At 41.2% G+C, this 14,959-nt stretch overlaps 1 protein-coding gene across 2 annotated transcripts in view; it reads right to left on the bottom strand.

The window, feature by feature from the left end:
• The window catches only part of klhdc4 (kelch domain containing 4), a 31,627-nt gene that overhangs the window by 9,726 nt on the left and 6,942 nt on the right, over positions 1-14,959 (bottom strand). For both annotated transcript variants that reach the window (XM_060928480.1, XM_060928481.1), the window contains exons 2-6: positions 10,266-10,357; positions 10,104-10,182; positions 9,794-9,892; positions 9,545-9,681; positions 2,348-2,440 (exon numbers count right to left, since the gene is read on the bottom strand). In XM_060928480.1, the coding sequence (XP_060784463.1) occupies positions 2,348-2,440; positions 9,545-9,681; positions 9,794-9,892; positions 10,104-10,182; positions 10,266-10,357 (500 nt within the window). The remainder of the gene's footprint in view (positions 1-2,347; positions 2,441-9,544; positions 9,682-9,793; positions 9,893-10,103; positions 10,183-10,265; positions 10,358-14,959) is intronic.

Here is a 14,959-nt window from a genome sequence, read left to right as displayed (position 1 = left end):
GCCTACGAGTGGGTCTAGCCTCGGACCATATCAACAACACACCCCGGGCATCAAATCGTGCCCGCCAATCACAACGCAAGGTTTTTGTTTGGATTCTTTGGGCGGGCTTTTGCAGGAGTGATGACAAGGCTGCGCGACGCTGGAGAAAGCGCAACAGGAAAGATGGCTACGGCTAGTGAACAGCGCGCGTTTGACTCCGCTTTGGAATCAGTTTTAGAAGAATTAGACTTGGAGTTTTTGTTGAAACATGAGCAGGAAGAGGCTCTCCGCTCATTCCTTTTCAAGAAGGACGTTTTTGCTGTTTTGCCGACCGGCTATGGCAAAAGTCTGATCTACCAGCTGGCTCCGCTGTTTGTTTACCCTCCCCCACTGCTTTCTGTCGCTCTGACTACGTCACAGTCACTGTTGCGCTGATTGGTCAGAGCGTTGGCCTATACGCACAGAGACAGTTCGAAAGACAACGTGTTGTTCCTACCCACACCCTTCGGAAATGTCTACGACTGAGACCAGACTAAATATTCACATTTAGTCTGGCTTGCCAGGCTACCGGTTTTGCCTTTTCTCTATTTTAATTCATGGATAATAGATTTAATTTTTAATACATTTTAATATGACCAATATAGGGATACAATCAATTCATTTCATGCAAATCTGAGTTAAATGAATGAATGAGGATGTGTGTATAAATTTGTCCCATCAGCACTGAAAGTGGTCTTACTCTCCAGCTCATGAAACGTAGAGTGGCCTCCAAACTTGGCCGACAACACCCACCTGTCTGTCATGTTCCTGTCTATTGCTGGGTTTCACGTGACGTCACATCCGCCTCATTAGTTATTCAAAACTTTAGCTGGTGGTCGACCAAAGCTCAGTTGACAAAGCGTTTGTACAGAGAAGGTGCGTTGCTCGCATAAAAAATGCCTTACGCTTGCATTGTTCGAATGTGACACTGATAAAAGTTTCTTCAGGGTTCCTCATGAACTAATAAAAAAGGGTGAATGAACACAGGGTTTCACAAACAGACGTGGAGAAAGGTGGCTTTTGAACCTCTCAGTGAAATCGAAGGGAGCCGAGTCGAAGCGTGCTGGAGTTTGCCGTGATCACTTAGTGAAAGGTTTGTATTTCCCTCTCAGCTCTGTCCTTAGTGTTTTCCAACTACTTTTCTTGCCATGTGTCGTTATTTTACGTTACTTTTTTTTTTTAAAGTCACGACGCGCTAAAGTCCCCGGCTGTTTCTCGGTTTCCTCCTCACAAAGTCCATATGCATGAAGGTCGCGACAAAATTCTTCCCCAGCCGTACAGTTACAATGCGCCGTGATCACTTCTCCGTCTCGTTTAACTCAGATCCAGGTCTTTAAAGGGGTTTCTGATGATCTTTGTGAATGATTTAGCTGAGAGATAAGAGCCAACACAAGTGAGAATCAAGCCAACTGTGGTTTGTTTACACTTCAACTTGCAGCGCTTTGTTGTAAAGACGCGAACGAAAAGCTGAAAACAAAACATCCTTACACGGGCAAAAACAATCCAGGATTCATTGGGCAGCGACTTGATCCTGAGGTCCTTTACTCAGCCACATATAAAAAGTTGTAAGCCTCCGTACTCTTCCACGCTTTCATCTGTTTTGCGGTGTAGAAGGACGTCTGCAACACCAGATAGTTCGAGATGTCGGGGAACTCGACTGAAGGGTCGTTTTCGAGATCGTATGACAAATCCTTCTTTCCCAGACTGTAGGGGTCGATTCCATTGCACAGAGCAATCTTCTGAATAGATCTAAAGCCAGCAGTGGCTTCAAGATTACGAGCGTACTCTGATAAATTATCGATAGTTTGCATTATGGCTGCCTTTAGACCACCAGCTATTTCACTTCCAGTAAAACCATTAAGAAAAGTCATGTGACTGAAACCCAAGAAATACCACGCATTCTGTCTCTGTGCTCCAGTGTTTACGGTCACGACTACATTTCTAGCTTCTGGTTCATATCTTCATCTCTTAGCCCAGTCACTCTGTCTGCACATCAGCCGTCTGCTGGCCCTGATTCGTGTTTTCGATTTGTTTCCTTCACCAAAGATAAAGAAATTTAATCTGCATCTATCAACATCTCCACCACCGGACGGATTTATGCATGAAAGGGTTAAACATGATTCTAAAATTATTCTCTTCACAACAGCGTTACTGATGAACTACACGCAGCACAGTTGTGTTTATTTTCCTCTTTTGGTGTGACGCCGCGTTAATGCTGTATTAGAGCTGTACGAGTAAGTCTGTTCGATATACAGTCATTAAAATAAATAGAATATACAGCACGGTATATTACAGAGGAAATAAAAACGATCTGTCGTGTGTTTTGTACCTCACACTTTCGTGGAATCCTCCAAACACAAGCAGCTGCCTTTTACACAACACCATGCGATGCCCGCTTCTGCCAGAGGGGGCGCCAGGAGCCCTGCACACCACATGAACATAAACACACACATTTTATATATGAATATAAAATGGAAGAGTATTTTTTATAGCACTGCTGCTCCTGCACACAAACAAGTTTCATTAAAGCGCTCCAGTAAAGAGTTACTGCTTTACAGCAACGTCTCTAAACAATTATTTGAACTGAACAGATTTAATTATGCTAACACACAAAAAAATTATTCTGCTGTCTAACTAGCAGAATCATTAAGACCTGCACTTTTGCCACCCTCTAGAAAATAAACAGCATTTAATTGGCATGTAACGACATCACATGATGCAATACAAATTTATGATTATTTTAAATCAATGAAAAAAAATTAATGGTGATTATTATGAGGCTGCATAATCTCTTAATTTTTCCAGATGTAATTACATTGTTTAGACAGCAGAGGGCAGAATAACGTACGATAGCAGGAATACACATGACTTCACTGTAGGTCGGAAGTAACACAGCTCTAATGCTGCCAAAACAGATTTAACAAGAAATCAGAGCTCTACAAACTGTTGAAAGAGAAGAGAAGCAAATGGAGGAAGTACAAACTGTTATAAAAGTTTGTTAAGAAAAGTGATTTGCTCTGAACTTTTGCATTTTTATTAAAAGGAATATTTTAGTTAATAGGGGATTATATTTACTCCAACCTTTACAAAAGTGGGGAAATAATTATTGTTGGTTATTAAGAAAATGAAAAAGTTTTTTTTTTTATTTAACAAAAGGAACATTTAAGTTGATAAAGAATAGGGAAATAAATGTTGCTTTTTTTGGAATAAAATTTTGTTAATATTATGGGAAAATTGAATCATGAACCAAATATCATGAATCGAATCATGAACTGAGTGAATCATTACATGCCCAGTACTCAGAATTATTTGTACAAGATTATTATTATTATTATTATTATGGCGGCACAGTGGTGTAGTGGTTAGCACTGTCGCCTCACAGCAAGAAGGTCCGGGTTCGAGCCCCGTGGCCAGCGAGGGCCTTTCTGTGCGGAGTTTGCATGTTCTCCCCGTGTCCGCGTGGGTTTCCTCCGGGTGCTCCGGTTTCCCCCACAGTCCAAAGACATGCAGGTTAGGTTAACTGGTGACTCTAAATTGAGCGTAGGTGTGAATGTGAGTGTGAATGGTTGTCTGTGTCTATGTGTCAGCCCTGTGATGACCTGGCGACTTGTCCAGGGTGAACCCCGCCTTTCACCCGTAGTCAGCTGGGATAGGCTCCAGCTCGCCTGCGACCCTGTAGAACAGGATAAAGCGGCTACAGATAATGAGATGAATGAGATTATTATTATTAAATAACTCGCCCCAGACGTGAAGTTTAGAACATTTTAAAACATGCAGCACAATTTCAGATCAAAATGTTTTTATCAAGTGTTTGTAAATTGATGTAAAAATAACATCAGCTCACATGGAAAATTACATTAGAATACATTTTCTCATAAACAACAGAGGAATAAATAAACCTGTGAAATGTTCCACATTTTCCATATTACGGCTTTAAAATGCTCTCAAATGTCCATAAACTTTTGCTCAGTTTTTCTTTTACAGGACAAAAATCCTGAGTGAGTGAAAGAGCCTGAGAATCAGTTTTATGGATTTTTAACTCTGGTGTATTACATCATAGCATATATTCATCTCCTTTTCACCTAACCATTGAGGAAGCCATGGCCTAACGGTTAGAGAAAAAGCTTTGGGATGAAAAGGTCGCTGGTTTGATTCCCTGAACCAGCAGGACTGGCTCAAGCGCCCCGAGCAAGGCACCGGACCCCCAAATGCTCTGGCAGTGTGTTGGTGTAGCTTGTGTCTGATTAGCCAAAGAAAAACTGACGATGTGATTATCAGTTCGGGCGGGGAACCGGGCCATAATTTTAAAAAAACGATCATGTCGATGATCAGTGTGTTATTAAAGGAATGGAAAATGTAACGTAAATACATGCACGGGTTGGTAGCTGGTAATATTGAGAGCCTGTAAGAAAAGTTTCAGGCATGTTTGACCATTTATGAGAAAGTTGTGAGCGTTTTTGTATCGCTGCTCTCATGCCACCAGTCGGCCGCCATGCAGGCTGTTGGAAGGGCAATGCGTGACGTCACTTGGGTGCAAGGCTGAGAGTCGTTCTTCAGTACTGAAGGGGCAAAGCGTTAAGCGGTAATCAACTTCCGCAGACAAGATGGCAAAAAGTGACTCGGAAGGCTGACACATCACTGCCATCAGTTCAGTTTTAGGGGTTTTGAACAAATATGGGTCCGTCTCAGAAACCGGTCTCTCATTTGGGACAAATTTTACTTTTTTATTTTGCATTTACCCAACACTCAATGTTTCTTTTGTCATGTTTAATAAGAATAAAGATAGCATCTTGCTTTATCGGCGGCACGGTGGTGTAGTGGTTAGCGCTGTCGCCTCACAGCAAGAAGGTCCGGGTTCGAGCCCCGTGGCCGGCGAGGGCCTTTCTGTGTGGAGTTTGCATGTTCTCCCCGTGTCCGCGTGGGTTTCCTCCGGGTGCTCCGGTTTCCCCCACAGTCCAAAGACATGCAGGTTAGGTTAACTGGTGACTCTAAATTGAGCGTAGGTGTGAATGTGAGTGTGAATGGTTGTCTGTGTCTATGTGTCAGCCCTGTGATGACCTGGCGACTTGTCCAGGGTGTACCCCGCCTTTCACCCGTAGTCAGCTGGGATAGGCTCCAGCTTGCCTGCGACCCTGTAGAACAGGATAAAGCGGCTACAGATGAGATGAGATGAGATCTTGCTTTATCTGGCCTCCACTGTGGAAAATTTTTTTTGATTACAATTCAAATGCTTTTGTAAAATTGATTTACATATAAAATAACTCCATCATGAAGAATTAAAGCCCCTCCTTCACAGATGAGTGAAAATATTGAATAAATTTCCTCTTTTTGATTGCTTGGGTTAAAAATGCCAAGTTATGATGACTGAATTGATTATTCACTTAAATATGAATAATATGATACAGTTTGGGTATTTGAGATGGTGAAATAGGACACAATGGAAAAATCAAGAACACACCGGAAAGATGAGAATAACGGCGGTGGTAAAAGAACAGCGACTGTACCGGCTGAAGGTCGCGCGGGTCTCTGCTGCGGCGCGCGAGCAACGGGACATCACTACCGCACCGGACGGAGCGCGAGGCGGGGGCAGGGCAAAATGACTGGCCGTAGATTCTATCAAAAGTTCGATCTAAATTGACCATGGTTGCAAAATATTGGCCAAAAATACGCAAACACTACGAAATATGAAAGTAAGATGAAAAAGAAACATTCTATTGCCTTATACTGCAAGACTAAAACAAAATAAAACTGTCAAAACTCACCTTTTCAGTGATAACGTCCGAACAGATCACCCGCGTAACAGAGAGACCGCAAATGGAAGCACGATCAACTTCTAACTGCTGGAGTGGAAAATTCCATTCTACACATGCAGATTGTTAATGTGTGTCCTTCCCCGCGCACAAATAACACGCTACGGTAAAAAATAGACCACAACTCATTTTATAGCTCAGAAATTCATACAAGACCAGCTACCATCGTAACATATTCTGTAAGAAACATATTCTATACCTAACTTTCAGCTTTCGTTTTAAAAAACAAAATCATAGATTTATAACTAAATGTTTATATGGCGTAGTGATTTTAAGTTCCTACTTTTGGTGAGGTCGTGACCTCGACCCTGAGGCTTTCCGTTTAGATCAAAACACACGATCGTATTGGTTTTGGGTTTGCGGAAAATGGAGTTACGATGGTGATGAAATATTTTGCATGATGTTTTATTACGGTTATGATTATTCTGTGAGTGCACCAATCCTTAGGTGGATAAAGTTACAACTTAAAATGCAATTAGTGATAACTGTAGACTTTTCAGTGGACTGCAACCTTTTTAAGGGAATATTATGTAGTCAACCATTTATCATGTCCCAGATCAAGCCGCCATTTTTCCACAAATTTGCAGAATTTTTGCCAAATTCTGAATAGAGTATTCACATCAAAGATTTAGTTTTATCTGTATTATTTCTTTCATCATTTTATTTCAAATTAAAACCAACATCACCATTCAAAACCGTATAGTTTATTGACTGTGAGTATATTTAGTGGGGGACCCCCACAGTACCCAGTTTCTGAGACAGACCCATATACAAAGGGTCCAATACTATGGAAATGAATCAGAATTGCTCCTTTAAAAAGGCCATGTGATGTGATGTGGTTTGTGCCGAGCGATAACGGGGCCTCAAGCGATCAGTTAGTGCATTTGGTCTTCCTAACGTGAATAAAACAGGCAGACTGACAAATGTACTTTTACTAGATAAAAACAATATAAATATCTCTTTAATATGCCCTCCCTTTCTCATTTTCATATCCTTGACACCGTACTTGCACGTTCTTTCGAAGCCTCGCCCTTGCCATGTTCAAATTATGTTGGCTTCAATCTTCTCTGCGTCTTCTGACCTTCCGCCACACTGACGTACTTGGCGTACAAATCCTCCATAAAACAGGTCTCCAGAAAAGTGTGCGGAACACGAGCGGGAATTCGTTGTAGGAACGAAGCCCACCCTTTCCTTGAGGAAGTCTGTTATTTCAGCGGAAAGCCATAGAACGTGCAGCAACGCTGCTGACCTGATCCAGTCCTGTATGTGCACCCCACTGCTGCACAGCTAGGCATTTTATTCTCTCTCTCGCTCACTGAACAGCCTTCTTGACAGAGTTCCCTGCTCAGTGAGGTCTATTTGAGACCAACAGTGTCCTTTAGTGCAGGAAAATGGTGAAAACAGCGGTTGATGTAATGGCCTACAGTCCCAACGCTTCAAGTCTTACTCGCCACGCGGAGCTTCCATGTGCTGCACCCAAGTGACGTCAGAGCGTTGCCGCAAACAATCGGGGGGGAATTTTCTGATTGGTTAAAATATTTTCAATGCCAGCATTTATGAAATCGTCGATGATGGGGGAATTCTGCACAGAAACTGACTTTCGGAGATGGATATCTTACTGGTATGAGCTCCTTATTTCATTTATTCGCATGAATCGTTAGTTTACATTAGTGCTGTCAAGCGATTAAAATGTTTAATTGCGATTAATGTCGCGACTGTCATAGTTAACTCGCGATTAATCGCAATTTAATCGCACATTTTTGTCACATGAAAAACCATTGTAATTCTCTTATCAGCATAAAAAAGTGAATGGGCTTGCTCACCGTTTGAACTACGGGGGTACACGGGGGATCCGAGATCCCCTGAAACAGACATGAGATCCCTTGAAAACATGATTTGGGAAATGTTGGGGGGTCTCTAAAATATTGGCAAAATGATGTTTATTGACATAGCAATCGTGTGTAACGGGAAGCATTTGCATATCCGAAGTGAGCGCGCGATCGGAGATCCGCGCTCTGAGACAAGCGCAAGCACCCCCCAAGGGAAAAAAAGGGACCCCCCGAAAATATCGGCATAGTTCAAACACTGGTTGTACCAATGTTTTTTTTTTTTTTTATTGCAGAGCATAACACGTCTTGTCACAGCCACTGTAAAGTCGGGCTGGAGCCGCCGATGGGAAAACGAAACCTAAGCTGAGCACCGTGGCTCTTCGGGGGAGTGCAGAGGACTCTGGCTGTGCGGGGCGTGGCATTACAGTCTAGCTGCTATCGTTTTTCTAAGCAAAGTCTCTGTTCCAAGTTCCTGGCAGTTTCAAAAGCTTATGAAAAACCTACATCATGTCACAGAGCGTTAATCTCGCGATAAAAAAATTATCGCCGTTAAAATTGAGTCAAGTTAACGCGTTAATAACGCGACATTTTTGACAGCACTAGTTTATATCTAGGGGTGGGACTCAATTAAAAAAAATCTAATTAATTACAGGCTTTGTAATTAATTAATTAATTGCACTACCATATTTGCCCCAAAAGCAACATTTATTTTATGTAAATAAATAATATGTGAAGAGTTCATATAATACACAGACATGATTTTTAGATTCAAGCTCATTTAATGGCCGTAAACAATAAATTGCATTTCATTTTGCAGTAGTAAACAAAGGTCCCTGTCCAAAATTGAAGAGACTAAAGTTTCAGTGCCATTTTACTAACCGTTTTAGTTGTTACCTTCTGGATCACACGCCGCAATCTGCAATACATCTCGCAGACCCTTGTCTTCTACCACCGATAGCGGTCTGCAGTCCAGGGCAATCCACTCAGCCAGCGTGTTCGTTAAATTTTCCGACGTTGCCCTGCTCATTTTCTTCTGGAATCCAGCCATTTCTTCGAGTTTGCACTGCTGACCAGAACTGCTACCTCGAGCTGCAGCTGTTTCAGTGATCGCGGTGACATGCTTGGCATTTAAATGGTACCGTAAAGTTGACGAGCTTCTGTGATAAGCAAACTCCTTTCTGCACAGTTTGCAATAAACTGTGGTTTTATCAACAGTTCCATCGGGTCGTTTTTAGAATATAAATTTACCGTCCAGCAGACCCGGCACGCTTTCAAGCTCCATTGCTGTAACTGGAACTGTGTGCGTCAGTATATTTGTCGCACCATAACACGGTGCACTAACAACGGTTCCGGGTTGTCTGACATGCAAACTGCGATAAAACGCGTTAATATCTTTAGCGAATTAATTTGTTTGAAATTAATTAATCTTAATTAACACGTTAATGTCCCACCCCTATTTATATCATTATCTATCTTCATAACTGTATTTTAACCATGCGCTTTCTTTCTTTTCCTTTAACCTTCGTTAATGTAGAAGGTGTAAAGTGTTTGTATGTTGGTTTGGTGGAAGGAAGCTATGAATAAGCGCCGACATTAAATGAGATAAAACTATTAAAAAGAATGATTAAAAATATAATAACTGATAATAACCAAAAGGTGTCGGGTGATGAGAGGAAAGCTGGAAGGAAAACGAGCTGAATGTGTTTGTGAGAAGGTGAAAGTGTTGCGAGTGACAAATTAATCACCAGCAGGAGGCGCCGTCTCCAACACGAGTCACAGTTAAAAACATGTGGCCTGGATGCTGCTGCTGCTGTGGGCCATGTGGGTGAGTGAGAGCAGATGAAAGGAGTGTGTGTGTGTGTGTGTGTGTGTGTGTGTGTTGCTTACTTGATCTGTTCCCAGGTGTGTGTGCTGAGGTGAAGAACCCACAGGTCTTTGTAGTGATAGAACTGCTCTCCATTAGGGGATGCAAACTCACCTCCAAACAGCCACAACTGACCCCCCGCCTGGGGCACCACCACTGCCTACACACACACACACACACACACACACACTCCTTTCCCTGAGCCCTGACACTGGAGACTCCTTCCGTTCATGTTAAACAGTAAACTCTCCTTCCAGAGGAAATGACGCTACCTGATGAGCGCAGCGGCGTGGGGGAGGGTTCGGGACGTCGGCTTTCACCCACGAGTTCTTCTTAATGTTGTAGAAGAAAAGGTCGTTGTACAGGTAGGTCTGAGGGAAAAAAAAAAAAAAAGAGAGGAGGTGGAGTCAGTGTCACTCTGATTTAACAAATCTTCACAAAATAACTGACACTTTGACACAAGATCTTTGTCTTATCAATATTTCTGCTGTCTAATCTTTAAAAAACACAAACGTAGGTTTGTTCAGGATTCAGGAAACGGATCTTCTCGCCCGTAACGGTGCTCTTATCCTGCGAGTTTACCTTTTGCCCGTTGAAATATTCTCCACCAAACAGAATCAGCTCGTCCTTTTCAGGATGCGCGCTCAGAGACGCGTTCAGCCTGAACACAGAACACGTCGCACATCACACCTTACAGTCACATGATCCTACACGGGAAGAACTTTTTTTTTTTAAAATGTGTACCTGGGAGACGGCGGAGGACACGCGCTCTCCAAAACCTGCGTTTTCTTCGCATCCAGTAACTGAAACTCAGCGATGAGAGCCTCGAGATCCTCCTGATCCAAAACACACAGGAAACTGGATTTATATTTTTATTACCTGTCTGAGATTTCACGCTCAGACATGATCAACAGTAACGATAAAGAAATAAACAAACAACTATTAATCGTGCATTACAGCTGAACAGCAACAAAGGAAATAAACAAAATACTGAGAATATTTTATTTAAAATATATACATGTTATTTCCCAGCTGGGAGGTCCGTATGGTGAAATACCGTGACCGAGGTCTTGAAAGTACTGAGCGAGGCCCTCTGGGCCGAGGTCAGTATTCAAGGCCGAGGTCACGGTATTTCACCATACGGACCGACCTTAAGCTGGTAAATAGTATATTTATTTTTTTCTTTACCAAATTCTAACAGAAAACGAGAGCGCCCGAAAGGGAAAACCGAGCCGAGCCACCATTTTGAATCCTCATTCACGGCTGTAATGCAAATGGCTTCCTCCTCGGTATACAAGTGCACTTCCATGGCAGGAAAAAAAAAACTGCATTTTGCCACCTATGTCGTCCCCTATTTATACAAAATTGAGTCATTCAGGATTCAGCCATGTTTTTGCTCGGCGTTAGCAACAGTTAGAGGTTGTTTTATTTTATTTCTTCTTCCTCAGGGGAGTAAAACTCGCTTTCGCTGTGAACACTGTCGTTATCGCTATCCATGCTGTAAAATTAATGCTATTCTCCTGAGAAATGCGAAAATAAATGTTGACAAAAATTGCTACGATGTTTGTTGTTGCTGTGGACGAGCGAGTCGCCAGAGGTCCGTATCGTAGGATACGGACCCGCTCGCCAGCCAATCAGAGCGCAGGATTTGATGGAAACCGGATCGTGAAAAAAATTAGTTTATTTGATAGGCATAATGCACATTCATGAACAATAGCATAAAAAACATAATGTAAATATGCCGGAGTCAGCATAATTGCTCATTTCCATCCGTAGTCCCGAGGCAGGTAACAGAAAACAAAGATCGGCTGCAGGACGCAGGGCTACAGAGGTGTAACATACGAGAAAAATTAACAGTTTCACAAAGTCACTTATCTGTCATCAGAATATTGATTATTAGTTTTGATCATGAGAACAAATATTTTAGTCATTTTGAGAGATTATCTATTACATTATTCATTTTAACCAACACCCAGAATGCATTGCGGGTGTGGTCTTTTTTTGATATTTTCACATCTTAGATCTGCATTCTTTCCTTTGCTTTTTCAGCCAGCGCCTCCCGGTTTCTCTCATAATACTCTCTTTTCTTCGAGTTCTTTTTCCCCTTTTGTTTTTTTCTCCAAATCGTTACTGAATTCGTAGAATCTTCCATTGTGATGTTTCGCAAGCGAAGCATAAAAAGGTCATGCTATCTTCGCTAGTCACACAACGTTTAGCAAAGCTGTCCGTCATATCTATTGCTATTAGGGGTACTATTATATTAGCCCCCCTCTAAAAGTTCATCAAAGACCTTCACGCGAAGAAAAAATGGCCGCGAAGTGAGCGGAGAAGTACTTTGAACCTTTTTGTTTACTGCACTCGCTTGCTTTGTACAATGGCATGCAAAAGTTTGTGCACCCTTACTGAAAAGATCTGTTACTGTGAATAGTTCAGTGAGCAGAAGATGAACTGATCACCAAAAGGCATAAAGGTAAAGACGACACGTTTCTTTTCAGCGTTTTCTGCGAGATTTGTGTTTTATTTTTGTTTTGTACAATTGGAGAGTGAAAAAAGAAAAGGAACACCATGCGAAAGTTTGGACACCCCAATACATTTGAGTTCTCAGGTAACTTTTACCAAGGTTCCAGACCTTAATTAGCTTATTGAGCTGTGACTTGTTCAAATTCTTCATTAGGAAAGGTCAGATGATGCAGATTTCAAAGCTGTATAAATTCTCTGACTCCTCAAACTTGTCCCTGAAATCAACAGCCATGGGCTCCTCTAAGCAACTCCGTCGCATTCTGAATAATAAAATAATTGATGCTCACAAAGCAGGAGAAGGCTACAAGAACGTAGCAAAGTGTTTTCAGGTAGCCGTTTCCTCAGACTGTAATGTTATTAAGAAATGGCAGTTAACAGAAACAGTGGAGATCAAGGTGAGGTCTGGAAGATGAAGAAAACTTTCTGAAAGAACTGCTCGTTGGATTGCTAGAAAGGCAAATAAAAACCCCTGTTTGACTGCAAAAGACCTTCAGAAAGATTGAGCAGACCCTGGAGTGGTGGTGCACTGTTCTATTACGCAGCGACACCTGAACAAATCTGACCTTCATGAGAGAGTCATCAGAAGAAAACCGTTCCTGCGTCCGAGCCACAAAATTCAGCGTCTGAAGTTTGCAAATGAACATCTAAATAAGCCTGATGCAATTTGGAAACAAGTCCTGTGGACTGATGAAATCAAAATAGAACTTTTTGGCCACAACGTGCAAAGGTATGTTTGGAGAAAAAAGGGGGCCAAATTCCAGGAAAAGAACACCTCTCCAACTCTGAAGCATGGGTGTGGATCCATCATGCTTTGGGGTTGTGTTGCAGCCAGTGGCACAGGGCACATTTCACTGGTCGAGGGAAGCATGGATTCAAATAAATACCAGCAAATTCTGGAAGCAAACATCACACCATCTGTAAAAAAGTTGAAGTTAAAAAGAGGACGGGTCCTACAATAAGACGATGATCCAAAACACACCTCAAAATCTACAATGGAATACCTCAAGAGGCCCAAGCTGAAGGTTTTGCCCGGGCCCTCACAGTCCCCTGACCTAAACATCATTGAAAATCTGTGGATAGATCTCAAAAGAGCAGTGCATGCAAGACAGCCCAGGAAACTTGTAGAACTGGAAGCCTTTTGCAAGGATGAATGTGTGAAAATCCCCCAGGTAAAAACTGAAAGATTATTAGCTGGCTACAAAAAGTGTTTACAAGCTGTGATACTTGCCAAAGCGGGTGTTACTAGGTACTAACCATGCAGGGTGTTCAAACTTTTGCTTCGGGCCCTTTTCCTTTTTTGTCATTTTGAAAATGTAAAAGATGAAAATAAAAACTTGTTTTTGCTTAAAATATAAAGGGAATGAGTCATTTTTAACTTTATGCCTTTTGGAGATCATTTCATCTTCAACTTGCTTAACTGTTCACAGTAACAGCAATTTTGTCCAGGGGTGCCCAAACTTTTGTATACCACTGTAAACTGATGCTGCCAAAGCAATTCTTGACATTGTTGATCGAAATGTGTTCGGGGTTTCAGAAAATGTGTAATTTTGGGAGCTGTTTGTGATGCAATCAAGAAGATTTGGTACCAAAAGAACATTTAGGATATGAGAATGACAATTCAAGCCTTGCTGTTGTTAAGACGCATTGTACGCGATCCCAAGAAAGCATTTTTCAAAGCAAAATGGCCGAGTTTTCCTGCAATTTTTATCTGCATACATGTATTCAGGGTTGAGAATTCAGTGTAATTTTGGAATCGTTATTAGAAGTAGAAAGCTGAAAATTAAAATAGCAAACAGTAAATTGTGTATTTTTTGGAAGAGAACTTTAGCTTGTATGAAGTTAAAGCTTAGTGATTTATTTTATATAGGAGTATAATTAAAAGCAGCATTACATAATGCACGTTTTGTTATTTTGCTTGAAATCTTTCATTCTCGAGTTCCATATTCTCCAGTTTGGGTCGCTATTGTTAGTGTAAGAGTCCGAGTGTAAAATTCATTCAAAAACTGAAGAAAACTGATGCATTTTTTAAAAAATAGCAAGTAAAAGTTCTGTTGGTGAGCGGCTTTCATGTTACGTGTTACATCAGAATTTAGCTCAAATTTCCAAATACTAAAATCGCTTAAAATAAATAAATAAATAAATAAATAGAAATACACGTTGATTGCATTCCTATGACTTTTGGTGTGGAAGTAGTTTTCCCTTCTAGTAACCTGTGTGAGCCGTACCAATTTTATTGCCCTCTTCGTTATTACACATTATACATACATGCACACACACACACACACACACGTATATGGGTCTGTCTCAGAAACTGGGTACTGTGGGGGTTCCCCACTAAATATACTCACAGTCAATAAACTATAGGGTTTTGAATGGTGATGTTGGTTTTAATTTGAAATAAAATGATGAAAGAAATAATACAGATAAAACTAAATATTTGATGTGAATATTTGGAATTTGGCAAAAATTCTCCAAATTTGTGGAAAAATGGCGGCTTGATCTGGGACATGATAAATGGTCGACTACATCACATTCCCTTAAAAAGGTTGCAGGCCACTGAAAAGTCTACAGTTATCACTAATCGTATTTTAAGTTGTAACTTTATAGATCGAAGGATTGGTGCGCTCACAGAATAATCATAACCGTAATAAAACATCATGCAAAATATTTCATCACCATCGTAACTCCATTTTCCGCAAACCCAAAACCAATACGATCGTGTGTTTTTGATCTAAATGGAAAGCCTCAGGGTCGAGGTCACGACCTCACCAAAAGTAGGAACTTAAAATCACTACGCCATATAAACATTTAGTTATAAATCTGTGATTTTGTTTTTTTAAATGAAAGCTGAAAGTTAGGTATAGAATATGTTTCTTACAGAATATGTTACGATGGTAGCTGGTCTTGTATGAATTTCT

The sequence above is a fragment of the Neoarius graeffei genome, chromosome 8 (genome assembly GCF_027579695.1).
Source record: "Neoarius graeffei isolate fNeoGra1 chromosome 8, fNeoGra1.pri, whole genome shotgun sequence".
NCBI lineage: Eukaryota > Metazoa > Chordata > Actinopteri > Siluriformes > Ariidae > Neoarius > Neoarius graeffei.
The sequence above is the reverse complement of the archived record's forward strand: the minus strand, read 5'-3'. Positions and strand labels throughout refer to the sequence as shown.